Source organism: Hirundo rustica, chromosome 25 (assembly GCF_015227805.2).
Source record: "Hirundo rustica isolate bHirRus1 chromosome 25, bHirRus1.pri.v3, whole genome shotgun sequence".
NCBI classification, from domain to species: domain Eukaryota; kingdom Metazoa; phylum Chordata; class Aves; order Passeriformes; family Hirundinidae; genus Hirundo; species Hirundo rustica.
Window position 1 is genome coordinate 3,026,377 of NC_053474.1, and position 26,943 is coordinate 3,053,319.

General features: G+C 68.1%; 1 protein-coding gene across 1 annotated transcript; it reads right to left on the reverse strand.

Moving 5' to 3' along the window:
• Positions 1 to 620: 620 nt before the first annotated feature.
• COL16A1 (collagen type XVI alpha 1 chain) lies at positions 621 to 26,493 on the reverse strand. Its single transcript, XM_040086302.1, is given in 72 exon segments — positions 621 to 938; positions 1,043 to 1,120; positions 2,072 to 2,248; positions 2,334 to 2,400; positions 2,506 to 2,694; positions 2,786 to 2,830; positions 2,938 to 2,973; positions 3,069 to 3,158; positions 3,269 to 3,319; positions 3,409 to 3,462; positions 3,571 to 3,624; positions 3,696 to 3,740; positions 3,939 to 3,983; positions 4,078 to 4,131; positions 4,787 to 4,858; positions 4,966 to 5,028; positions 5,689 to 5,724; positions 5,820 to 5,873; positions 6,471 to 6,515; positions 6,621 to 6,674; positions 7,279 to 7,332; positions 7,431 to 7,484; positions 8,504 to 8,548; positions 8,853 to 8,897; positions 9,035 to 9,109; positions 9,234 to 9,269; positions 9,491 to 9,601; positions 9,684 to 9,728; positions 9,827 to 9,880; positions 9,958 to 9,990; positions 9,992 to 10,012; positions 10,099 to 10,152; positions 10,241 to 10,306; positions 10,393 to 10,419; positions 10,526 to 10,570; positions 10,654 to 10,722; positions 10,790 to 10,843; positions 10,989 to 11,024; positions 11,108 to 11,149; positions 11,975 to 12,028; positions 12,101 to 12,223; positions 12,304 to 12,411; positions 12,518 to 12,553; positions 12,631 to 12,747; positions 12,908 to 12,961; positions 13,080 to 13,115; positions 13,648 to 13,695; positions 13,772 to 13,861; positions 13,975 to 14,010; positions 14,096 to 14,131; positions 14,214 to 14,330; positions 14,456 to 14,491; positions 14,717 to 14,761; positions 14,986 to 15,024; positions 15,129 to 15,224; positions 15,311 to 15,355; positions 15,464 to 15,526; positions 15,650 to 15,685; positions 15,850 to 15,894; positions 16,016 to 16,057; positions 16,208 to 16,270; positions 16,835 to 16,861; positions 17,224 to 17,259; positions 19,488 to 19,541; positions 21,066 to 21,197; positions 21,783 to 21,863; positions 21,943 to 22,218; positions 22,303 to 22,426; positions 23,605 to 23,722; positions 23,835 to 23,897; positions 25,513 to 25,616; positions 26,445 to 26,493. Coding segments are annotated over 71 exon segments (4,830 nt in total). The 5' UTR covers positions 25,589 to 25,616; positions 26,445 to 26,493; the 3' UTR covers positions 621 to 735.
• Between the last annotated feature and the right edge of the window lie 450 nt (positions 26,494 to 26,943).

Below are 26,943 nucleotides of genomic sequence, written 5' to 3' on the forward strand. Positions count from 1 at the left end.
CCGAGAGCTCATCCGGGATCAGCCCGAGAGTGCGGCCTGCGTCAGCCTGGGAGTGGGGCTGGCGACCCCACAAAATGAGGGCTGGGGCTCGGCTGGCTGCAGGAGCGAGATCCCTGCAGGAGCAGGGCTGCCATGGCGGTCTGGGATTCCCAGGAATTCCAGGCGTGATCAGGCTCAGCCCAAGAGCAGGGCTGGGGTCAGGAGGCCGAGAATCTCCACAAGCTGAGAGCTGGGGATTAGCGTGGGATTCCTCCAGAGGCAGGGCTGGGATCCCTGGGATCCCTGGGAGCAGGGCTGGGATGAGAGCGGGATCTCCCCGGGAATGGGGCTGGGATATCCCCAAACCACGGCTGGGATTGCCCCTGAGACAGAGCCAGCATCCCCTGGCATCAGGACTGCGGTTCCCCATCATCCCCAGGCCCCCCGGCAGCTCGGGGTCCCCGTGTCCCCAAGCGGAGTGTCCTCATCACCGGCCCGAGCCGCATCCCTCGGTGACAGCGACAGGTCTGGGGGGGCAGGCAGCGACCCCCCCGTGCCCAGTCACGGAGCCGGGACGCTCGGGGCCACCAGCACAGGTGTATTTTTTTTGGGGGGGGGGGCAGGATCCACCCGCCCCCCGCGATTGGCACGCAGCTGTACAACCCCCGAGCCCCCCGCGGCCCCGGCACAGCGGGGAAACAATAATAACGATATTAACAGCAAACTGGGGGGGGGCGCGGGGGGCGCGGGGGCCCCTCAGCCGAAGGGACCCTTGACGTTCTTGGGCTGGAAGAGCGGCTGCTCCACGGGCACGGCCCCCAGGCACTCGGCGGGGCTGCAGTGCCCCGTCTTGCCCGGCTGCCCCGTGGCACCGGGGGGGCCCGGGACGCCGGGGATCCCCTGCTGCCCCACGGGGCCCGGGGGACCCATCTTTCCGTAGCCTGGTGGCCCTTGGGGACCTGCAAGAGATGGGGAGGAAGAGGGAGGGTGGGGTGACGGGGTGACAGGGTGAGGGGGTGGCAGCGAAGCCCAGCGTGGGGCCGGGAGGAGGGATGGGGCTCACCTGGGGGTCCCGGCGGGCCGCTGTCCCCCATCAGCCCCACGCCTTTCTCGCCTTTCTCCCCTTTGGCACCCGGCTCACCTGGGAGAGAGGTGGATGGAGAGCGGTGAGATCCCGGCACAGCCGGGGGCACCGGGAATGTCCCGGGGACACCGGGAATGTCCTGGGGACACCGGGAATGTCCTGAGGACACCGGGAAAGTCCTGGGGACACTGAGAATGCCCTGGGGACAGTGGGAATGTCCCAGGGACACCGGGAATGTCCTGGGGACACAGGGAACGTCCTGGGGACACCGAGAATGCCCCGGGGACACCGGGAATGTCCTGGGGACACTGAGAATGTCTTGAGGACACCGGGAATGCCCCGGGGACACCGGGAATGTCCTGGGAACACCAGGAATATCCCAGGCACAGTGGGAATGCCCCAGGGACACCGGGAGTGTCCTGGGAACACCGGGAATATCCCAGGCACAGTGGGAATGCCCCAGGGACACCGGGAATGTCCTGGGGACACTGAGAATGTCTTGAGGACACCGGGAATGCCCCGGGGACACCGGGAATGTCCCAGGGACACCGGGAATGTCCTGGGGACACTGAGAATGTCTTGAGGACACCGGGAATGCCCCGGGGACACCGGGAATGTCCCGGGGACACTGGGGATGTCCTGGGGACACTGGAAACATCCCGGGGACACCGGCAATGTCCTGGGGACAGTGGGAATGCCCCAGGGACACCGGGAATCTCCTGGGGACACTGAGAATGTCTTGAGGACACCGGGAATGTCCTGGGCATACCTGGAACATCCCGGGGATACTTGGAACATCTCAGGGACACCGGGGACACCCCAGGGATACCGGGAATGTCCTGGTGATACTGGGAATGTCCTGGGGGCATTGGGAATACCCCAGGGACACCGCGAATGCCCTCGGGACACCGGGAACGCTCTGGGAACACCCCCAGGACACGGGGAACGCTTCCGGAACCCCGGGAACGCCCCGGGGACACCGGGAACGCCCCGGGGAGCAGCACGTACCCCTCATGCCCGGCACGCCCTGCCGCCCCTCTCTGCCGATCTGCCCCGGCATCCCCGGGGAGCCGGGGGGTCCCGGCCGGCCGGGCAGCCCGTCCTTCCCGGGGGGACCGGGCCTGCCCGGGGACGCCACCATCTCCACCGGGAAGTGCAGGCGAGAGGTGTAATAGGCCATCCGCTCTGCGGGGACAGGGACGGAGCTCAGCGCCGGCGGGGGGCACACCGGCGCGACCCCCGGGGCCGGTCCCCGCCCAGCCCGGTTTACCGTCGAACATCTTGTTCAGCTCCTGCCGGATGAACCTCTTGACCTCGTCGTAGTTCACCACGTCTCCCTGCGGGGACACGAGGGGACACGCGAGAGGGGCCGCGGCCACCGCGCCCCGCCACGGGGCTACAGGGTGCTGTCCCTCCGCACGGACCCCCCCCCCCGTCCTTACCATCATCCCCGGGGGTCCCGGCAGGCCGGGGCTGCCCGCGGGGCCCGGAGAGCCCGGGGGTCCCCTCTCTCCCGCGGGTCCCCGGGGCCCCACGAGCCCCATGGAGCCGCTTTTCCCCGGCCCCCCCGGCATTCCGGCTCTGCCCTTCTCCCCGGGGTAGCCCCGCTCTCCGGGGGATCCAGCGTCACCCTGCGGACGGGAAAGGCTCGGCTCAGGGCTGCCGGCACAGCTCGGGGACACCGCGGTGGCTCTGGGGGGGGCACGGCCGGGCTCCCCTCACCTTCTGTCCGGCCGGTCCCGCGATTCCCGGTTTTCCCGGGGGTCCCTGGAAAACGGGAGCAGCGGTGACGGGGATGTCCCCAAGCTGGGGATGCCACCATCCCCTCCCCGCGTCCAGCGGGGCAGGAAAGCTCCAGGGAACGCCGCTCCTACCTCCTTCCCGACCGGTCCGTCCGGTCCCTGCTCTCCCTGCGAGGCCAAGGAGGGGCGGCGTGAGGTGGTGACACCACGGGGACGCCGCCAGTGTCGCCGCCGCTGCGGGGTGCGCGCCCCGCTGCACTCACCGGTGGTCCCGGGTGTCCCGGGGGTCCCGGCTGTCCTGGCATGCCCGGCAGACCCCGCTCCCCCGCGGAGCCGCGCTCGCCCTTCAGCCCCTGCCAGGAGGAGGAGGGAGTGCCGGGATGGGCGCGGGGTGAGAACGGGGACCCCAAAGCTGCTCACCCGCACCCCAAATCGCAGAGGGAGGGCTCCAGCCCTTACTCACCACTCCGGCCAGGCCGGCGGGACCCGGCTGGCCCGGGCTGCCCGGGGGACCCTGGGGACAGATGGGGGGGTCAGCGCGGGGGTGACAGCCGTGTCCCCGCTCCCTGCGGCAGCGGGAGTCCCCGCTGTGACCCAACTCACGATGAGCCCTGGGGGTCCCTGCCGGCCTTGGGGTCCCATGGGTCCGGGGTCACCCTGAGGAAGGCAAGGCGAGGAGGAGGAGGAGGTGACGAGGAAGGCAGGGTGGTGACGAGGGGCTGCGCAGTGGCCAGCCCACCCGGGGGTCACCCACCCCTCGCTCACCTCCGCTCCCGGCCGGCCCGTGCTCCCCGGGGGGCCGGGTTTGCCGCAGTCACCCTAAAAGGAAGAGCAGTGGGTGATTCCCGAGCTCCTTGGGGATGTCACCGCCCAGTGTCACCAGTGCTCACCTTCGGTCCCGGGAGCCCTGGGTGTCCTGTCTTGCCCTTGAAGCCCTGGAGAGAGAAAAGAGCCGGGTGGGGGTCCCAGGGTGCTGCCAGCAGAGCGCAGCAGGTGACCCTGACCCTGCAGGGTCGGTCCAGGGCCACCACCCCCAGCTCAGCGTCCCCAGGGACGCATGTGGGGACAGTCCCGGCTCAGGGGACCCCGGTGCCAGGCACGGGGCACTGGGGAGGGGTGACGCTGTCACTCACCGGAGGACCCATCATCCCTGGTGGCCCGGGGGGACCAGGGTCACCCTGGGGAGAAAGAGAAATGGGTTTGGGGTGTCCCGGGGGGGGGTTGTGGGGTGGCTGCTCCCCCACCCAAACCCGGAGAGCTCCGGAGCCTCACCCTCAGCCCCGGCTTCCCATCCTTGCCGTCCAGTCCTTCCAAGCCAGCCGGGCCCTGCGGGGACAAGGGACGGTGTCACGGGGAGGTCTGCACTGGGGGGGCCCTGAGGGGCTTGATCTGGGCACCCCTGGGAGTGGGAACAGATCCATGGGGATGGGAACAGATCCTCAGGGATGGGAACAGATCCATGGGGATGGGAACAGATCCATGGGGATGGGAAAAGAACCCTGGGGATGGGAACAGAACCCTGGGAATGGGAAAAGAACCCTGGGAATGGGAACAGATCCATGGGGATGGGAACAGATCCTCGGGGATGGGAACAGATCCATGGGGATGGGAACAGATCCATGGGGATGGGAACAGATCCTCGGGGATGGGAACAGATCCATGGGGATGGGAACAGAACCCTGGGGATGGAACAGATCCTTGGGAATGGGAACAGATCCATGGGGATGGGAAAAGAACCCTGGGGATGGGAACAGATCCATGGGGATGGGAACAGAACCCTGGGGATGGGAAAAGAACCCTGGGGATGGGAACAGAACCCTGGGGATGGAACAGATCCTTGGGAATGGGAACAGATCCTCGGGGATGGGAACGGATCCTGGGAATGGGAACGGATCCTGGGGATGGGAACAGATCCCTGGGGATAGGAACAGCCAGTGGTGCTCCCAGGAGCACCCAAGGGTGACACTTAGGGGGGTCTCACCTGTATTCCCGGGGGTCCGGGGGGCCCGGGGGGTCCGGGCATGCCCGTGGGGCCTCGTGCGCCCTCGCTGCCCTGCGGGAGCCACAGGAGGTGATGGGCGCAGCAGGGACGGGCACAGCCCGAGGGACAAGGGTGACACCGCAGAGCCATTGCCGGTGGCACCCGTCCCTGGCACTCACCTTCTCGGCCACGGGCCCTGGCGGCCCGGCTGGACCAACCTTTCCCGGGAAACCAGGGGGACCCTAAAGGGAAGAGGGGTGTCGAGTGAAGGGAGGGGATCCCACAAATCCCACAAATCCCATAAATCCCGCTCTTTCCCGGCTTATTTTAATGGGATGGATCTGGGGCTGCTGCCTGCAGCTCATCCCACTTGTGTCCCCCTTGCAGAACCCCCTGTCCCCATCCCTGGCACTGTGGGGACACGGGGACACACAGCCAGGCATGGGCACCATCTCCCAGGTGCTGGAATTCCCACTGGGATTCACTCAAAATTCCCAGTGGTATTTACTCAAAAATCCAGACGGGATTCACTCAAAATTCCTGGTGGTATTCACTCAAAATTCTCGGTGGGATTCACTCAAAATTCTCAGTGGGATTCACTCAAAATTCCTAGTGGGATTCACTCAAAACTCCCGGCGGTATTTACTCAAAATTCCAGTGGGATTCACTCAAAACTCCCGGTGGGATTCACTCAAAACTCCCGGTGGGATTCACTCAAAATTCCCGGTGGGATTCACTCAAAACTCCCGGTGGGATTCACTCAAAACTCCCAGTGGGATTCACTCAAGATTCCCAGCGGGATTCACTCAAAACTCCCGGTGGGATTCACTCAAAATTCCCAGTGGGATTTACTCAAAACTCCCGGTGGGATTCACTCACGATTCCCGTCGGGATTCACTCACCGGAGGTCCCGGGAAGCCAGGCTGGCCCTGGAAGCCCTGTGGAGAGGCAGGAGCTGAGCGGGAGCCCAGAGCCGCCCCCGGCCCCGCGGGGTCCCTGGGGGCTCCTGCCCCCTTTCTTTGGGGTCACTCACCTGCTCCCCCTTCTCCCCGGCGCTTCCCGGGAGCCCGCGCTCGCCCCTGGGACCCTGCGGAGAGACGGGATGAGGTGGGGGGACACCCCACAGCACCCACAGCACCCCACAGCACCCACAGCACCCCATAGCACCCACAGCACTCCATAGCACCCATAGCACCCCATAACACCCCACAGCACCCCATAGCACCCATAGCACCCCATAACACCCCACAGCACCCACAGCACCCCATAGCACCCACAGCACCCCATAACATCCCATAGCACCCCATAACACCCACAACACCCCATAGCACCCACAGCACCCCATAGCACCCCACAGCACCCACAGAACTCCATAGCACCCACAGCTCCCCACAACACCCCATAACACCCATAGCACTCCACAGCACCCCACAGCACCCCATAGCACCCATAGCACCCATAGCACTCACAGCACTCCATAGCACCCCATAGCACCCCGCAGCACCCACAGCACCCCATAACACCCATAGCACTCCACAGCACCCCACAGCACCCCATAGCACCCCATAACACCCCATAGCACCCCACAGCACCCCACAGCACCCATAGCACCCCATAGCACCCATAGCACCCACAGCACCCATAGCACCCACAGCAGCCCCCAGCCCCCAGGGTGGGCACCTACCACTGGCCCCACAGGCCCGGGCAGCCCATCCACGCCTGGGGGTCCCTGGGAAGGACGGGAATAGGATCAGAGGGATGTGGCTGGAGGGACCCCAGCCCCACGGAGAGGGGGCAGCCCCCGGCCCCACGGCCCCTGCAGGGGGGGACTCACCAGCTCCCCTTTCTCTCCGGGGGGACCCACGTAACCTCGCTCGCCTTTGATGCCCTGGGGAAGGGAGGGGACGAGGTGGGACATGGGGCAGGGATGGGGTTTGGGGCAGGGATGGGGTTTGGGGCAGGGATGGGATTTGGGGCAGGGATGGGATTGGATAGGACACGGCACAGGGATGGGATTTGGGGCAGGGATGTGACTTGGGGCATGGATGGGATTTGGGGCATGGATGTGATTTGGGGCATGGATGGGATTTGGGGCATGGATGTGATTTGGGGCACAGATGTTATTTGGGGCATGGATGTGATTTGGGGCAGAGAAAAGAGACACGGAGACACAGAACACAGTCAGGGTGCAGATGGCAGTGGCATGGATGAGCAGGGCACTGGGAATGTGTGGGATGGGATGGGATGGGATGGGATGGGATGGGATGGGATGGGATGGGATGGGATGGGATGGGATGGGATGGGATGGGGTGGGATGGGATGGGATGGGATGATGGGATGCACAGGACAGGGATGAGCCCTGCAGGAACACAGCACTCTGTGCCCACCAGGGTCCCCCACACGGGGGGGTCTCAGTGAGCCCCAGGAGGGACATGGGGACCCCCGAGGGGACAGGGGGGCGGCAGGGGCTGCCTGGTCCCCCCAGTACTCACGGGAAGGCCGGGGGGCCCCGTGGCCCCGGGGTAGCCGGGTTGTCCTGGAGGTCCCTGTGTGTGAGGACGGTGACACTGAGCCACCCGCGGTGCCCCGGCCAGGTGCCACCCCCCCCGGGCCACCAGTGTCCCCGCGGTGCCACAGCACTCACCGGCTCCCCTTTGGCTCCGGCGAGCCCGGCGGGGCCGCGTTCCCCTTGGAGACCCTTTGTGGGGAGAAGAGAGGAGATGCAGGGGGGTCTCCTACAGCCTCTCCCGGGGGCTGTGCCCACCTGGCAGCGGGACCTGGGCACAGCCCCTGGGCTCTGTGACCCCTGCCAGCCTGCTGGGACCCTGCTGGGACCCTGCTGGGGCCCTGCTGGGACCAGGATCGGCGCCCAGGCGTTTTGGGGACGCTCAAACCCCGGCGCTGTGACCCCGGCTCAGCCCTGGGTGGGCTGCGTGGGGTGCCCAGATCCGGCTCCAGCCCTCAGCTCCAGCCCGGTGCCCCCTGTCCTGCCAGGGCGGCACGGGGACGGCCGGGAGCGGCACGGGGACATCCCTGCGGGGTGGGTTAGTGGGGTGAGGCGGTGCCGAGGTGACAGAGAACGACAGGACGCGCTGGCACACCGCAGAGCACGGCCCACAGAGAGCCCCGGAGAGCCCCGGAGGGGCCGCGGGGTGACGGTGACATTAGCGGCCCGGGGGACGCGAGCAGGAGCGCGGGATCCTCCGAGAGGCACCGGCGCAGCCCCACCGCCCGCTCCTGCGGGGAGCCAGCAGGGCGGGAGCAGCAGGATGGAGATGGAGGCGGAGATGAGGATGAGGATGGAGATGAAGATGGACGCGGTGGTGGAGGCTGAGCGACCACAGAGGAGTGACCGGAGGAGGAGGAGGAGGAGGATGATGATGAGCCACTGGCCACACACGGGATCCTCAGGTGCCCCTGGTGCCCCGTCAGGGAGCTGTGACATGTCACCCGAGCTGGCAGGTCCCTGGCACGCCTGGAGCCGCGCGGTGCCGAGGCAGCTGCCGGCACCACGTCCCCTGAGCTGAGGACGATCATCCGCAAACCCCGGGTCCGCCGGGACCCCCTGCTTCGGGAAGGGAGGAGTGGGAATGGCGGGATGGAGATGGAGCGGAAGGGCGGGGGCAGCTGTGCTGCGGCTGCTCCCGGCGGGGACAGGGACACGGGACACAGCCAAACCAAGCGGCAGCGACACGGGGCACACAGCGGGGTTCTTACGGGCAGTCCGGGTGCGCCCGGCGTTCCGGGAAAGCCTGGGGGGCCCTGAGGGGAGAAACAGGGAGGTCACAGCCGGGAAAAAAAAAAAAAATAAAAAATAAAAAATAAAAGGCTGTGGGGATCCTGGGCTGAGCCCTGGGCGTGCCACCGAGCTCCCGCTCCACCTCCGGGCTGGCAGCGCCTTCACCTCCTCCTCCTCCTCCAGCCTCCGTGGGGACATCCTCGCCGTGCCGCGTCACACCTGCGCCCTCGCCACGGCCTCAGGGCAGCGTGCCAGGCCCCTTTGGCGACCTGCTCCTCGGGGCTCCGAGCCCCCCGCGACCCCCCCACCCCGGGCTGGGGTACTTACGATGGGCCCGGGCGGTCCTGGAGGTCCGCGCAGTCCCGGCGAGCCCTGCGGAGGGATTGGGGGTGCCGGGTGTGACCAGGGAGGTGGGGACAGCCCCGAGGGGCGCCGCGGGACGTGCCGCAGCCCCCGGGAAGGGCCGGGATGGCGGGAGAGGGTCCCGGGATGGGTCGGAGCTCCCCCACCTGCTCTCCTCTCTCTCCTGGGATTCCAGGCGCGCCCGGCAGGCCCGGGTGACCCGCGCAGTCGGGGCTGTCACCCTGCGGGGCGTGGGGACACGTCAGGGGTGGCACAGCCCACCGCAGAGCCTCCCCAAAGCCCCCCACAACTGGGGGACACTCCTGGGTGCCCGGCTGGGGACCGGGGGACACCGCGGTCACTCACCCGAGCCTCCTCCGCCCGCGGGAACTGAGCAAAGCACTGGAAGAGAGCCCCGGAGTCACCGGGCTGCCACAGAGGACGAGCCCGTGCCCCGTGGGCATCCCCGCTGGGGCCGTGCCCGCACTCCCAGAGCCGCCAGAGCGCGGAGCTTCCCCCAAATCCCACAAAATCCAACCCCCCGGGACCCGGCAGCGCCTCTCCCACCTCACCCCCGCCGCGCCGGGGGAGGCCGGGCAGAGGAATTCCGTGGGGATGCTCACCCGGGCACAGCTCTCGCTGCCGGGGACACCTGGCATGGCCCCGTCCTCCTTCTCCGGTCCCTCGGGAGCTTCCAGGGCTGCCTGCAGCTGGGCACAGTCCCCGCAGAGAGTCTGGGCAGGGGGAAAAGGGGAGTCAGGGGAGCCCCGGGGGGTCCCCCGGGACAGGAGGGTGACCCCAAGGACACCCTCTCACCTTCAGCACCTCGATGTTCCTCTCGGCCACGACGGCCAGAGGTCCCTGGAGAAGAGGGAGGGATGGAGGGATGGAGCGGAGGGAGGGATTGTCCCCGCCGCGGGGGAGCAGGACGGGCGACATCGGGAGTTGTCACCACCCACCAGGTCTCCAGCCGGTCCGGGCAGTCCGGGCAAGCCGTTGTGTCCCGGCATTCCCTAAAATCCGACGGGGAAATCCTCAAAGCCTGCCCTAAAGGATGAGGATCGGCCCCGCTCTCTCTCCCACGGCTCACCTGGCGGCCGGGGGCACCGGGTGGGCCGGGGGGGGCCGGGAGCTCCGGGGGGGCCCTGCAGGACCCCAAAAAAACAATCAGAGAGAGGCCAGGGGTGACGGGGGGTGTGGGTGAGGAGGGCACGGAGGGGTTGGCACCGACCTGCGGGCCGGGCTGGGGCTGCCAGGACATCCCTGTCCACAGTCCTGGGGCTCCCTGGGGGCGAGAGGAGGGGAGGAGAATTGGGGAGGGTGAAACAGGGGCCGGGAGGGTGGCACAGAGCCGGGCAGGGGGTGACACTCACCGGCATGCCGCTGTAGCTGGGGTCCTGGCGGGGGCTGGAGGGGCAGGAGCACTCGCCGGGGTCTCCCTGTGGGCAGGGGGGGGTGAGGGCAGGGCGGGCAGGGGGCTGCACGGGGGGGTGGGGGGCACGGCTCCACCCGGACCCCCACTCACCTTCTCTCCCTGGGCTCCCTTCTGCCCCTGCCAGAGGACGAACGGAGACGGGCGTTAGGGCGGCCCCCGGTGCCCCCCACCCGCCACGACCCCGGCGCAGCCCCCCCTGCCCCGGGCACCCCCCAACACCTACCGGCTGCCCGCTGGAGCCGGGGAGCCCCCGCTGCCCCTCGGGGCCCTGCGAGGAAGAGGAGGGTGAGGTTTGACCGGGATCAAGGTGCCGGCGGGGTGGCACCGCCCGTGCCGGAGGCCAGGACGTACCGGTGGTCCCGCCACGCTGCTCCCCGGTGGTCCAGGGGGTCCCGTGGCACCTTTGGGACCCGGAGCTCCCTGCGGAAGAAGGACGGCGGGAATGGGGAGCGCGGGGCACGCCCGGGGCTGGGGGACGCTCCCTTACCTTGGCACCTTTCTCTGCCGCCGTCCCCGGGGGTCCCTGAGGTCCGGGGGGGCCCTGGGGGCAGGACAGGGCGGTGGTTGCCCTCAGTGAGGGGACAACACTGTCCCCAGAGCCGCCACCACCCGCACGGGGGGCTGGCAGGGGTGGCTGCCCCCTCACCCAGGGGTGGGCGCCCCAAATACCCCACCCCAAAACTCACAGGGGGTCCGGGGGGTCCGGTGCTCCCGGGGTCACCCTGGGAAAAGCAGAGTGTGTGAAAGCCACCGGAGCCAGGCGGCATGGGGCAGCAGGGGACAACACAGGCACCCCAAAACCCACCTGCGGTCCCGGCTGGCCGATCCCTCGCGGTCCTGGCTCACCCTGGGGACACAGAGGGACAGTGGGGTGTCCCCGGGACCCCAAATCCACATCCTGCACCCCACTATGGACACAGAGGTGTCCCCAGGACCCCAAACCCACACCCTGCACCTCACTATGGACACAGAGGGGCAGAGGGGTATCCCTGGGACCCCAAACCCACACCCTGCACCTCACTATGGACACAGAGGGGCAGAGGGGTATCCCCAGGACCCCAAACCCCACTATGGACAGTGAGCTGTCCCCAGGACCCCAAACCCCAGCAATGACACCGAGGTGTCCCCAGGACCCCAAACCCTGCACCCCACTATGGACAGTGAGCTGTCCCCAGGACCCCAAACCCCAGTATGGACACAGAGGTGTCCCCGGGACCCCAGAGCCACACCCTGCACCCCACTATGGACACAGAGGTGTCCCTGGGACCCCAAATCCACATCCTGCACCCCACTACAGACACAGAGGTGTCCCCAGGACCCCAAACCCACACCCTGCACCTCACTATGGACACAGAGGGGCAGAGGGGTGTCCCTGGGACCCCAAACCCCACTGTAGACACAGAGGGGCAGTGGGTGTCCCCAGGACCCCAAACCCACACCCTGCACCCCACTATGGACAGTGAGCTGTCCCCAGAACCCCAAACTCCAGTATCAACACAGAGGTGTCCCCAGGACCCCAAACCCTGCACCCCACTATGGACAGTGAGCTGTCCCCAGGACCCCAAACCCCAGCAATGACACCGAGGTGTCCCCAGGACCCCAAACCCACACCCTGCACCCCACTACAGACACCGAGGTGTCCCCAGGACCCCACACCCTGCACCCCACTCACCTGCAGCCCCTTGGGCCCGGCGGGGCCCCGCACCCCCGGCAGCCCCGGCTTCCCCTAAAACACAGCAGGGTCACCCCGAGGACACGATGCCAGCAGGCGCTGTGGCCGTGGGGAGGGGACACTCACGGGTCTGCCCGGCTGGCCGATGCCCGGCGGGCCCTGGTCCCCTTTGTCCCCGGGTTTTCCCGGGATGCCCACCACGTCCGAGAGGTCCCCGGGCACGGCGGGGCCGGGCTGGCACGCGTCTCCCTGCGGGGAGGGGACACGAGAGGCGTGGGTGCCACCGCGGGGTGACGGGGCGACAGCTCCCCGAAATGTTGGGGCCTCACCTTGTCGCCTTTAGGGCCGGCTGGTCCCCTGATGCCGGGCTCACCCGACAGCCCTGGGACGCCGGCCGTGCCCGGGGTGCCCGGGTCCCCGGGGCTGCCGGCGTCGCCCTGGCCAAGAGAGGGGACAAGGCTGGCACGGGGACACGGCGCACGGGGGTCACAGCTCCCTCTGCCCCCGCCGGCCCCACCGGGAGCCACCCCCAGCCCCTCTCACCTTCTGCCCCTTCTCGCCAGCGTCGCCGGGTCTGCCCTGGGGGAAGGCAGGAATGGGTCAGGGCGGGGCATCCCCCCCAAAAAACGGGCACGGGGGGCACGGGGGGCACTCACCGCTCTGCCCGGGGGGCCACCAGGACCCCTTTCTCCCGGTGGCCCCGGCAGTGCCACCACTGTGGCTGTCCCTTGGAGGGATTGCGGGGTGGGAGGGCACTGCCCGCACTGCTCGCCCTGCGGAGGGACAGCGCGGCTGGGAGGTGGCTTTGGGGACCGTGACACGGCGGGAGCCAGGGGGGACACACGGCCCCCTGCCCTCCCCACCTGGGCGCTGTCCCACGGCCAGGTGGCAGGGACAGGGCAGGGACAGGGGTGTCCCCAGTGCTGGCCTCACCTTCTCTCCCTTGAGCCCCCTCACGCCTGGATCTCCCTTCTCTCCCGGGATTCCCTGCGCCGAGAACCCACAGCAGAGGTGACACCGCGGTCCCCAACACTCGGCTGAGCCCCTGGAGCCCTCCTGCACCCCTGGGCTCCCCACCCTGGCTCCCCGCAGTGTCCCCACTCACCGGCCTGCCCGTGGGTCCCGCGTGGCCGCTGTCCCCCTGAAACGGAGCGGGGACAGGGGCAGGGACAGGGGCAGGGACAGGATCAGGATCAGGACCAGGATCAGGGACAGGGACAGGGACAGGGACAGGGACAGGGACAGGGACAGGATCAGGGACAGGGACAGGGACAGGGGCAGGGACAGGGACAGGGACAGGGACAGGGACAGGGACAGGGACAGGGGCAGGGACAGGGACAGGGACAGGGACAGGGGCAGGGACAGGGACAGGGGCAGGGACAGGGACAGGGACAGGGATAGGGACAGGATCAGGGACAGGGACAAGGACAGTGACAGGATCAGGGACAGGGACAGGGGCAGGATCAGGGGCAGGATCAGGATCAGGATCAGGATCAGGGACAGGGACAGGGACAGGGGCAGGGACAGGATCAGGGGCAGGAACGGGATCAGGATCACGATCACGATCACGATCAGGGACAGGATCATCCAAGCCTGCCCCGACCCCACAGGATGATCCAGCCATTCCTGCTCTTTCCAGGGACGTGAAAAGCATGCGGGGAGGGGTCACTCACCTTCTCGCCCTTGACCCCAGCCAGCCCGGACAGCCCCGTTTCACCCTGCTGGACACGCACACGGTCACAGCACCCCGGGTGTCACCCCGGCACGGGGGAGAGGGGCTCACCCCCCGGCACTCACCGGCAGCCCCGGCTCCCCCTCGAGCCCCTCGGCGGGGCCGCGACGCAGCGCAGCGAGCAGCCGGAGATCGCAGGGCTGGCACGAGTCCCCCTGGGGTGACAGGAGGGGACATCAGAGCGATCACTCGAGGATTCATCCACTGGGGACGGCTCAGGGGCTGCAGTGGCCGAGCTGGGGGGTGGCAGGGAGGGTCACGCACTCACCTTCTCCCCTTTCATCCCCTGGATGCCCGGATCTCCCTGGGAAGGAAAAGCAGGAGCTGAACGGTGCTCGGTGACCCCCGGCTCCAGCCGGGGACAACCCAGCCCGCCGCGTGTCACCTACCCTGTCCCCTTTGGGTCCCGCGGGGCCGGGGGTGTCCTGAGGAGGAGGAAACAGAGGGAACATCAGGGGTGCGGAGGTGACACCGCTCTGCCCACGAATGCCCGCGGTTCGGACTCACCGAGGCCCCGTCCCTGCCGGGCGCTCCGGGCTCTCCCCGCGGTCCTGGCTTGCCGGGAATTCCGAGGGCGCCGAGCGTCCCCTCGGGGACAGTGGGACACGCCTCGCACGGCTCGCCCTGCCCGGTGGGAACGGCGAGACAGGCTGGGCGGGGAGCCCCAGGCGGCCCCAAGGCCGGCGGCTGTGCCCGTGGCCACCCCAGGCCACCCTGTCCCCGCACCCTGTCCCTGTCCCCGCACCCACCTTGTCTCCTTTCGGCCCCAGCACTCCGGGGAGCCCCTGCGGGAGAAAAGCGGGGACGGGGCTGCTGATGGGTGTCCCATCGGTGCCACCCCTCAGCTGGCCACCGGCCGCGTCACGGGACGCTCCTGGCCCTGGGAGTGGCTTTTCCCAAAGCCCTCTCGGCTCCCAGGCTCGGATCCCGTCCCCTCTCCGGCCAAACAGCCCCGAGCCAAGAAACCCGGCCCTGACCCCGGGTTTTGGCTGCAGGCTCCCGCTACTCACGGGAGTCCCAGGCGATCCTCCGGGTCCAGGAGCTCCCGGGCTGCCCTGGAGCCAGAGATGGGAAAACCCGAGCTCAGCAAGGGAAAACTCCTCAGCCCTGGGCCCCCCGTGTCACCCCTGTCCCCCCGGGGGGGTTCCTGCCCCCCAGGCCGGGTCCTTGGGACACCCAGAGGGAGCTTGAGCAGCTGATGGCTCCAGCTCAGCCTGGTGGCTCCGGCTCTGGGTGGGTCTGGCATGGGGACAGCTGGGACCCCCTTCCCTCCACTCACCTTCTCTCCCTTCGGACCTGGGGGGCCACCGGGGTCACCCTGAGAGGGACAAAGGGGGGGCGTTAGCCCTGCTGGGGTGTCACCTGGGCGCTCCCACGGCCGTGCCCGCCGTGGGGACGCCCCCATGGCACGGGGCTCCTCACCGGCTTCCCCGGCAGGCCGATCCCTGGAGAGCCTGGCTTGCCCGGGGGTCCTGGTTCACCGGCCAGCCCCTCAGGTCCCACGAGGCCGGGGTCACCCTGGAGGACAGCAGAGGGGTGCCAGCGCTGGCAGTGCCACCGGGTGCCCCGTCTCCCACCCGCCACCCCCAAACCCGCCCAGGTACCTTCTGGCCCTTGGGCCCCACCACGCAGATCTCTCCAGGCCGGCCCTGCCGGGAGGGGAGCGAGAGGTGAAGGCTCCAGGGGCCGGACCCCCCTGCCTGGGGGTGCCCAGGGGGTGCCCAGGGGGTGCCCAGGTACCGCCCAGCACTACTCACATCACGCCCGGGGCGCCCCGGCTTGCCCTGCAGTCCCCCGTCACCCTTGTCACCCTTCTGGCCCTGCAGGACAGACAGATGTCACCCGTGGTGTCACCCGTGGTGTCACCCAAGCCACCCAGGTCGGTACTGGCAGGTCCTGGCACCTCTGCCACCATCCCGGGTGTCCCTGTGGGCCGGACTCACCTTCTGCCCCTCAGCGCCAGCCGGCCCCGGGAGCCCCTGCACGGCAAAAACGGGACACAGTGGGTGCCCAGGGGGCTCCTGCAGCGCCCAGGTGGGCACATCCCGCTCCTTTCATGCCCACAAGGGGCTGGGCCCCCCTCCCCAGCCCAGCCCGGCGCAGGGGGACCCCCGCAGTGTCCCCACAGCTGAGTGTCACTTACCACCTGCCCTCGCTGCCCCTTCTCACCCCGCGGCCCCTCGGCACACTGCGAGGAGGAGGAGGAGGAGGAGGAGGAGGTGAGGGGGGAGGCAGAGATGGGATGAGGAGTTTGGGGGGGTTTAGGGGGGTTTGGGGAGGGTTTGGGGAGGGTTTGGGGGGGGTCTCACCTGCACGGGGCCGCCGGGGTGGGTGCGCACACAGTCCATGCCCTGCGGAGGGGGGATGAATGTTGGGGGGTTTGGGGGGGACAGGAGCACCCCCAGGGCAGCGGAAACCCCCCCAAAGCGTGTGCTGGGGACCCCGCAGGGAGCGGCCCCCCAGCAGGAGGGGACAGGGACAGCAGGGACTGGGACACTCACACGGTCACCCTTCTCCCCTTTGCCACCGGCCGTGCCAGGGAGGCCCCGCTCGCCCTTGGTGCCCTGCAAGAGAGGGAGCGAGGGTGACAAAAGGGCACAGGGAGGGTGACAAAAGGGCACAGGGTGGGTGACAAAAGGGCACAGGGAGGGTGACAAACGGGTGCAGGGAGGGTGACAAAGGGGCACAGGGTGGGTGACAAAAGGGCACAGGGAGGGTGACAAATGGGTGCAGGGAGGGTGACAAAAGGGCACAAAGTTGGATGACAAACGGGCACAAGTGAAGGTGACAAATGGGCACAGGAAGGGTGACAAACGGGCACAAAGTTGGGTGACAAATGGACACCAGTGAGGGTGACAAACAGACAAAAGTTCGGGTGACAAATGGGCACAGGGTGGGTGACAAAGAGGCAAAAGGGCGGGTGACAAACGGGTACAGGGTGGGTGACAAACGGGCACAAGGGAAGGTGACACATGGGCACAGGGAGGGTGACAAACGGGCACAATGGAAGGTGACAAACGGGCACAGGGTGTCCCCACGTCCCCATGTGCGCCCCCAGCTCCAGCCCGGGATGCTCCAGCACATTCCCACATTCCCGCCCCGGGTGTCCCAGGGGGTGACAATCCTACCTTTGGGCCTGGGGGACCGACGGTGACCTGTGGAGACAGCACAGAGGTGTCCCCGAGGGCACAGGGGCTTCGAATGACAGCAGCAGAGCCCTGAGCCCCCCACGGTCCCCATCCTCCCAAAACTGTCCCCAAGCGCCACCACGGGGCACGAGGGGTCCCAAACAGCTGCCACCCCCGTGCCATCCCCCCACACCCCCGCCAGCGGCGGCTGTAGGAATGGGGCCACATCTGGAAAGGATCAGGAACCTTCCAGATGTCGCAGGGCCCCGGGCCAGGAGGAGCTGTGGGGTCGTGGGGGGCTGGTGACAGCGCCCTGGTGGCTTTTGTCACCCCCAGCTCACAGCCCAGCCTGGGCAGCTCGGGGTGCCCGCGGCCAGCGCCACACTCACATTTCCTGATGCCGTCTGGGGCGAGCACGGAGGGCACTGGAACAGACAGGGGTGGAAGCTTGGAGCAGCCTGTGGCACCCCAATACCACAGCACCCCAAAATCCACAGCACCCAAACCCCATAGAACCCCAAACCCACAGCGCCCCAAAATCCACACCACCCAAACCCCATAGAACCCCAAACCCACAGCGCCCCAAAATCCACAGCACCCAAACCCCATAGAACCCCAAACCCACAGCACCCCAAAATCCACACCACCCAAACCCCATAGAACCCCAAACCCACAGCACCCCCAGAATCTACAGCACCCAAAACCCCTAGCACCCCAAAATCCACAGCACCCAAACCCCGTATCACCCAAAACCCTACAGCACTGCAGACCCCACAGCACCCCAAAATCTACAGCACTCAAAACCCATAGCACCCCAAACCCATTGCACCCCAAAACTCACAGCTCTCCAAACCCTGCAGCACCCAAAAATCCACAGCACCCAAAACTCACAGTACCCCCAACCCCACAGCACCCCAAAACTCACAGCACCCAAAACCCTGCAGCACTGCAGACCCCACAGCGCCCCAAAACCCAAAACTCTCCAAACCCCACAGCACTCCAAACCCCACAGCCGCTGCCCCGCTCCCCTGGGGGGTGCCCACAGCCGTGGGGATCCCCCAGCAGCCTCTCCCGAGCCCCGGGGCTCCCTGGGCACGGGGAATTCCCAGCTGGAGAAGGGAACAGCCGCTGCTTTCCTCCCTGGGGCGGTGACGGGCGCTGGCCCGGCTCCCCCTGACCGCGGCTCTGCCCCGCGGCACCGGGGACGGGCAGGACACGGCGGTGTCCCCACGGTCCCCAGCCCTGATCCGCATTCCCGGCAGGATCCCACCCCTGGGACCCCGCAATGGGATCCCACCCTTGGGACACTACAGTGGGATCCAACCCCTGGGACACTACAGTGGGATCCAACCCCTGGGACACTACAGTGGGATCCAACCCCTGGGACCTTGCAATGGGATCCCACCCCTGGGACCCTGCAATGGGATCCCACCCCTGGGACCTTGCAATGGGATCCCACCCCTGGGACCCTGCAATGGGATCCCACCCCTGGGACACTGCAATGGGATCCCACCCCTGGGACCTTGCAATGGGATCCCACCCCTGGGACCCTGCAATGGGATCCCACCCCTGGGACCCTGCAGTGGGATCCAACCCCTGGGACACTACAGTGGGATCCCACCCCTGGGACCCCGCAATGGGATCCCACCCTTGGGACCCTGCAATGGGATCCCACCCCTGGGACCTTGCAATGGGATCCCACCCCTGGGACCCTGCAATGGGATCCCACCCCTGGGACCCTGCAATGGGATCCCACCCTTGGGACACTACAATGGGATCCCACCCCTGGGACCCTGCAGTGGGATTCCACCCCTGGGACACTACAGTGGGATCCCACCCCTGGGACACTACAGTGGGATCTCACCCCTGGGACCCTGCAATGGGATCCCATCCCTGGGACCCCGCAATGGGATCCCACCCTTGGGACACTACAATGGGATCCCAGAGACGTTCAGGGATGAGGAACGGGAGCGCTGGAGACGTTCCCCAGCTCTGGCAGCGCTCCGGAGGCGCTCGGAGGGAACAAAGAGGCCCTTGGCCGTAGCTGGGATGGCTCCAGCAGCGGCACGGAGCGAGAGGGGCCTCGATTCCTGCTCGGGGGAGAGGAGCAGCCGCTCTTCCCGGCGTCCCTGCAGCGCTGGCAGCAGCCAGGAGTCCCCAAATGTGGCAGGGACAGAGCCAGCCCGGGGCTGGGACAGTGGGTGACACCCTGGGATGGCACTGGAGCAGAGCTGGGTGTGCCCAGGTGGGACAGTGGGTGACACTCTGGGATGGCACTGGAGCAGAGCTGGGTGTACTGGGACAGTTGGTGACACCCTGGGATGGCACTGGAGCAGAGCTGGGTGTGCCCAGGTGGGACAGTGGGTGACACTCTGGGATGGCACTGGAGCAGAGCTGGGTGTGCCCAGGTGGGACAGTGGGTGACACCCTGGGATGGCACTGGAGCAGATGGGACAGTGGGTGACACTCTGGGATGGCACTGGAGCAGATGGGACAATGGGTGACACTTTGGGATGGCACTGGAGCAGATGGGACAATGGGTGACACTCTGGGATGGCACTGGAGCAGATGGGACAGTTGGTGACACCCTGGGATGGCACTGGAGCAGAGCTGGCCGTGCCAGGATGGCACAGCCGGGCTGGGACGCACCCACCTTTTCCTTGGGATCATCCCTCAGGCTGGTCCTTCCCGAGGGTCTCCCCGGCTCCTGTTGGGAGGGAAGAGCACGGGGTGGCACCTGCCTGGATTGTGCCACCCCCGGGTGCTCCCTCTCCGTGAATCCCGGGTTATCCCGCTGGGTGGGACCACGGGAGCTTTCCCTTCCCTCCGGGCACCCACACCTCCCTCCCGAGCCTCCAGCGGGTGGAAAAAGTCAGGCAGGGATTTTCCGGGGGCTGGATCGACGTGGATGTACCGGGGCAGGCATGGGATGGGAACAGGGATGGGAACAGGGATGGGAACAGGGATGGGAACAGGGATGGGAACAGGGACAGGGATGGGAACAGGGATGGGAACAGGGATGGGGACAGGGATCAGGACAGGGATGGGAACAGGGATGGGAACAGGGATGGGGACAGGGATCAGGACAGGGATGGGAACAGGGATGGGAACAGGGATGGGAACAGGGACAGGGATGGGGACAGGGATGGGGACAGGGATGGGAACAGGGATGGGAACAGGGACAGGGATGGGGACAGGGATGGGAACAGGGATGGGAACAGGGATGGGGACAGGGATGGGGACAGGGATGGGGACAGGGATGGGAACAGGGATGGGGACAGGGATCAGGACAGGGATGGGAACAGGGATGGGAACAGGGATGGGAACAGGGACAGGGATGGGGACAGGGATGGGGACAGGGATGGGAACAGGGATGGGAACAGGGATGGGGACAGGGATCAGGACAGGGATGGGAACAGGGATGGGAACAGGGATGGGAACAGGGACAGGGATGGGGACAGGGATGGGGACAGGGATGGGAACAGGGATGGGAACAGGGACAGGGATGGGGACAGGGATGGGAACAGGGATGGGAACAGGGATGGGAACAGGGATGGGGACAGGGATGGGGACAGGGATGGGGACAGGGATGGGGACAGGGATGGGAACAGGGACAGGGATGGGAACAGGGACAGGGATGGGAACAGGGATGGGAACAGGGACAGGGATGGGAACAGGGACAGGGATGGGAACAGGGACAGGGATGGGAACAGGGATGGGAACAGGGATGGGAACAGGGATGGGAACAGGGGACAGGGATGGGGACAGGGATGGGAACAGGGATGGGAACAGGGATGGGGACAGGGATGGGGACAGGGATGGGGACAGGGATGGGGACAGGGATGGGAACAGGGACAGGGATGGGAACAGGGATGGGGACAGGGATCAGGACAGGGATGGGAACAGGGACAGGGATGGGAACAGGGATGGGAACAGGGATGGGGACAGGGATGGGGACAGGGATGGAGATGGGAACAGGGATCGGGACAGGGATGGGGACGGGGATGAGGTTGGGGACAGGGACAGAATGGGAACCCAGGATGGGGATGGAGATGGGGACAGGGTCCAGGATGGGCCCGGAGTGAGGATGGGGATGGAGACCAGGATGAGGTCAGAGCCAGGGATGGGGTCCAGGATGGGACCAGGGATGGTTATGGGGTTGAAGACTGGGATGGGACCAGGACGGGGTCAGAGCCAGGGCCGGGGCCGGGGCGGCGCTGCCGGAGCTCACAGTGCCCAGCGGCTCCTCCAGGCAGAAGCAGCGGGTGAACACCCGGCCCTCGGGCTGCGGCACCATCTCGATGAGGTTGCTGCTCTGCATCAGCTCCGCTTGCCGGCGAGTCTTGGGCGCTTCCGTCTGGCACTGCAGGGACACGGCGCGGTCACGGGGAGGCTGCCGGGGGACAGCCGTGGGGACAGGCGGCACGGGGTGGTGACACAAGGGGGACGGACCCGTGCCTCGGTTTTCCCTGTGGGGAAAACCCTGAGCGTGCATTGGGCAGTTCCAGGGTCCGGCTGGGATTGGGGTGGGGGCTCAGGGGCACCCAGGGGTGCTCAGGGACACCCAAGGATTCTTGAGGGCTCTCAGGGACACCCAAGGGCTCTCAGGGACTCTCAGGGACACCCAGGGACACCCAGAGGTACCCAAGGGCTCTCAGGGACACTCAGGGGCACCCAGGGACATGCAGGGACACCCAGGGACACCCTGGGACACCCAGGGGCACCCAAGAGCACCCAGGGACACCCAAGGGCTCTCAGGGACACTCAGGGACATCCAAGGGCTCTCAGGGACACCCAGGGGCACCCAGGATCTCCCAAGGGCTCTCAAGGACACTCAGGGACACTCAGGGACACGCAGAGGCACCCAGGGTCTCCCAAGGGCTCTCAAGGACACTCAGGGACACTCAGGGACATGCAGAGGCACCCAGGGGCACCCAGGGGCGCTCACCCCTCTGGCCGAGATCTCGCAGCACCCCTCCTGCCTGGCCAGCTCGGCGTCGCAGTAGATCTGAGCTTGCTGGAGGTCAAACTGCGGCGGGAGGCGGGCGGCAGGTCAGGGCCGTCCCGGACACCGCGGCCGCGGCCGCCCCGACCCGGCGGGCACTCACCCGCACCGGGGTGCCGCGCGCGGCGTCCAGCCCCAGCAAGGCGTTGCCCTCGGGGGCCAGCGCCCGCCGCGGCGCCAGCGGCTTGGAGGAGATGGAGGCGCAGTCCAGGTGCACGGACACGGCGTGGTCCTGCACGGCCACCACCACCTTGTGCCACCGCCCGTCGAACAGCGTCGCCACGGCCTTGCCCGCGAAGACGGCGCCGACGAAGGCGGATCCCGGGGCCCTGGCCTGGAACTCCAGGCTTTTCTCGGGGCCGTGCACGGACAGGGAGAGCTGGGCGGGCAGGGGAGAGCGCGGCGCTCAGGGAACGGCTCCCGGCCGCTCCCCGGTGCGCCCCGCCGCGCTGCCGGGCTGTACCTGGGGGTATCCCTGCCGGTCGGTGACCTGGAGCAGGTACCAGTGCTCCCCGGTGCTGTTCTTCTTCAGCAGCAAGGTGAGGACCAGCGTGAAGGCGGGGGGCAGCCCCCGGGGGAACACTCGCCTGCGGGGACAGGCGTCGGGGTGCTCTGGGGGTGGTGGCACTCCCAGGTCCCAAGAACCCCCCGCGGGTCCTGCCGGGGTCTGTCCCCCACTGGTGGCACCCCAGACGCCACCACAGTGGGTTCTGCCCCGCACTGTGCACCCCAAAGACGCTCCTGATGGAGCAGCTGCAGCACCCAGGGCCGTGCTCTCATCCCAGAGATTCGTCCCTGGGAAGCCGGGAAATGCATCCAGATCCCCAAGGCAGCTGTGGCAGCCTTTCCCCAGCTCGCCCACGGCCCATTAAAGCACTGGAAATATTTGCTCCAGGCTCTGCTCCGCTCCCGGCCTTGGCTCCACACCCCCGACTTTCCAAGCCACCGCTCTGGAGCTGGGCCAAGGGACGGGGACTGGGACAAGGCCAGCGGTGCCCTCTGCTCTCCATGGGCCACGGGGACACCCTGATGGGGCACTGAGGTGGGTGGGCACCCACAGCATTTCACAGGCGCTGTCCCCACGTCCGGACTCCCCAAGTCCGGATCTGAGATTCCAGGAGCCCCCAGCCAAGAGCAACAGCAGCCTGGAGCATCCACCCTCCACCCCGAAGCCATCCGAGGATTTGGCTGCCCGGGCTGGATTTCCCGGCCCTCCGGAGAGCCCCGTGCCCGGCACAGCTCCGTGCCAGCCCCGGGGCGAGGTGGGGACAAACCGCAGCAGGAACAGCTCCAAAGGACGTGGATCCGCTCCCACCCTGCCACGCTGCAGCGTCCCTGCCAGCCCTGGCACTGTGGGCACCAGAGATGGAGGGGACAAGGGCCAGTCCCCCTGTGCCCCCCCGGCAGCCTCTGGAGCTCGTCCGGAGCCCGCGGGCTCTGCCAGGAGCAGCCACAGAGCCCTGCTTGCGCAAGGCTTGGCCAGCAGCCAGCGGGACCGTGGCAGCCCCGGGTTTGCTTTCGAGGAGGAGGAAGATGCTGGGGCAGCCCTGAGGTCCCCTCGGTGTCCCCAGGGGTGACACGGAGCTGCCTGGCGTCCCTGGCATGGGCTGAGGGCAAAACTTCACGCAGACCCAGCCTCACCCAGACCCCAACCTCACAACACCCGGGGATGCGGCCTGGAGGAGTTTTGGGTCACCTGAGGGTCACTGAGGGCCACCCCACGGGTCACCCGAGGCCACCCCACGGGGCCCCCGAGGTCACTCACTGCGTGGGCTGGACCAGGGGCACGCTGCCCAGGCGCAGCACCGCCGGCCCCCGGGCGCTGTGGATCTTCTTGACGGACGAGATCTTCAGCAGGTCGAACCTTTTAATCAGGTTAAAACCTGCAGGACAGAGCCGGGCGGGCGTGAGGCCTGGGACAGGTGACAGTCCCCGGGCAGGTCACAGAGCCCACCCCGGGAGTGTCAGGGGACCCCTGAGAGGGTCTCTCCTTACCCGTGACATTCTCATACTTGTCCCCAGCCAGATCCTCGTCCCAGAGCCGCGGGCACAGCTCCCCTGTGAGGCAAAGCAGCACATGGCTGTCACCGCGCTGTCCCCGGTGGGACGAGCAGGCTGCGGCCACGCAGAGCTCCCCGAGCCCAGGAGAGTCTGGGGGTGCTGCCAGGAGCTGGCCCCAGCCCCCCGAGGCTGCACAGCCCAAGCAAACCCCGCTCCCACGGCAGCGCCGGCTCCCGGGATCCGGCAGGAGCGAAGCTGGAGCGCTCCAGGAGCAGCTGGAAGGGGACAGAGCTGGCCCTGCTGCCTCCCACGGGTGAAATGCTTCCCCCAGCGCTGGCGTGCTCTGCCTCCAGACAGCCCCGCGGCTGGAATCAGCGCCGGGAGGCTCGGACGGGTGCCAGGGACACCCACAGTGCCATCGGGAGCTGTCCTGCCCCGCGCCGGGGACAGCTCAGGGAGTGAGGGTCCAGCCGGAGGCTGAGGCGCAGGAAATGCCGTGTCAGGGGGTGCCGCTGCTGCCTGCAGGGATAAATCACGGCAGCACCGGCCCACCTCCAGATGCGCCAGATGTTGGGAGGTGCGAGATAAAGGAGTCAACAAAAGGGGGAGAGGCGGAGAGAGGGATTTGTTTTGTCTCCACGCAAACCGGCCCTGGAGTGGGATGGGCACCAAGGATTCTCCCACCTCTTCCTTGCGTGCTCCTGGGGGGTCCCTGACCGCCCCCCCCAGCCCCTGCCCACCCCTGTCCAAGAGCCTGGCACCACCCAGGGCCAGCAGCGGTGTGGGGACATGCGGTGGCCCCGGGGACGCCAGACACAGGCTCAGCAGCGGGAGGTGTGAATGTCACAGCCGGCGGCACAGAAATCACCGCAGCGCGACCCCTTTGAAGCCTCTCGCAGCCCTGCTGCTGATCCCGAGGGAGAATCTCGCCTGTCCAAGCCCCTGTCTCTCAGGGGAGGCCGGGACACGGGAGACCGCGCCGTGCCGGGCAGCAGGAGCGGGTGACAGTGACGGTGACAGTGACGGTGACAGTGACGGTGACAGTGACCGCGTCCCCCCCCGGACAAACCCGGGCCCCCCCGGGCAGAGCCGCCGCTCCACCCCCACCGAGCCTGATGCAACCACGGCGTCGCTTCCAGCGGCTCCTCCCCCGGATCCCACCCCTCACGCCGGCCGGGAACACCGGCGGAGCTGGGCGCAGCCACCCTCCCCTGTCCCCAGCTGCACGTGGACACCCTCCACCATCGTCTGGATCATGGAAAAATCTCCTCCTGACCCGCAGACGGAGGCCAAACCTCCCTCGGGAGCCCTGAGCATCCTCGCCCTGCCCGGAGCGCTCCTGGCTCACCTGCCCGGCCCGGGCCCGGCTCCACCCGCGCTGCCAGCGGGCACCGAGCGTCCCCTGGCCGGAGAGCGGCCCAACCCCATCGCTCCCAGGGCTGTCGGGGTGTCCCCGGCTGGCTCCCCGCAGCCGGGCTCGCTCGGCTCGGCTCTCCCTGGCCCCCTGCCCGCACGGGATGCTGAGCAAAGCCCCGGCGCTCGGTCCTGGCACGTGGGGACCTGGCACAGCTCACGGCGTGTCCGGGCACCTCTACCCTGCCACCCCTGGGGCTGACCCAGCCGTTCCCTCCCGGGAGGTGGCTCCCAAGCCCTGGCTCCCGGTGCTCCTCACCTTCCGCTGGCAGCGGCTCCTTCCCCTGGCAGGCGCTGAGGAGCCCGGCGAGCGCCAGGGCCCAGAGACCCCTCATGGTGCCCGTGGCAGAGGCTGGGGGCTGCCTGCAAGAGAGAGACCCCGGGCAGCGGAGGGACGGGCGCCTGGTGGCCACCAGGTTGCCCACACCAGGAAATCCACCAGCGTGACCCGCCCTGGGCCGTGGCACGGTGATGTTTTGGGGGTCCAAGCGTGGCCCCCCCCATGCGTCCCAGCATCCCTGCGTGCCAATCCCGGATTCACTCCGAGCGTTCGGAAAGGCGATGGCTGAGCGGAGCCGAACCGGGCACCTCCTGCTGGCACCCAGGAAGGCCTGGGCGCCTCCCGCTTTATCTCCCGGCCCCGTGTGGATCCCGGGGTGTCCCTGCAGGTCACCCCGACCTCCCCCCCCTGCTTCCTGCCACGAGGCAAGCTCGGGCTGCAGGCAGCCGGGACAGACCGGACACGCTCGGCTCCAGGGGCTGCTGCCAGAGCGGGACGTGCATCCCTGTTCTCCATCCCACGCACAGCCCCCGGCGGCAGCGGGGTCTGCCCTGCCCGCTCGGGGCTCTCTCGCCCCTCCAGCTCTTCCCCGGCTCCCAGCCTTCCTGTCCCGAGCCGCAACCCCTTCACCGCTTGTCCCCTGCGCCTCCACCCGGCCCGGCACTGCCTGCGGCCAGCCCTGCTCCCACCCTCCACCCTCCACCCTCCGCGCCGCCACTCCGCTCCCCAGCTCCCCCCGCCCGCTCCCCGCCTTCCCCGCGCCGCACCCTCCGCACCGGCGGGTCCCCGCGGCCCCGGGGTGTGATTAGCTCCGGTGATTAACGGGGAATTCCCCCCTAGTCTCGTCTGGTCCCGTCCCGTCCCGTCCCTCCGCAGGGCCGGGCTCCGGTGCGGGGCTGCCCGGGGCTCACCTGCGCGGGGCTCGGCGGGGTCGGGGCTGCGGGACACCGGCGACTCCGCCGCGGGACACCGGGAGCCGCCGCGCCGCCCCCGCCGCCTTCCCCGCCTCCCTCCGGGGGGGGCCCGAGCCGCCCCCCAAGAGCTGCCCGCCCTCCGCACCATCCCCCCCAGCCCGGGGGGGCCCGGGCCGCCGTCCGCTTTCGCATCCCCGCCCTTCTCTTCCTCCTCCTCCTCCTCCTCCACCCCCGGGCGCCTCCCCCGGCAGCGCCTCTCCTCCCTCCCCACCCTCCTTCCCCCCCTCCGGGCGCTGGATCCCGGCCCGGAAGAGGGGAACCCCAATCCCGGGGCTGGGGCGTAGCCCATTCCCTGGCTCCATTCCCTGTGGAGCGGCTCTCCCTCCCCGCGGGGCGCCACGGGTGGTGGCACTGTCGGCCAGGATGTGTGTCCCCAGGGAAGGAGCGTGTCCCACAGGGATGCTCCTGCGCTGGCACGACCCCAGGAGCAGCTCCG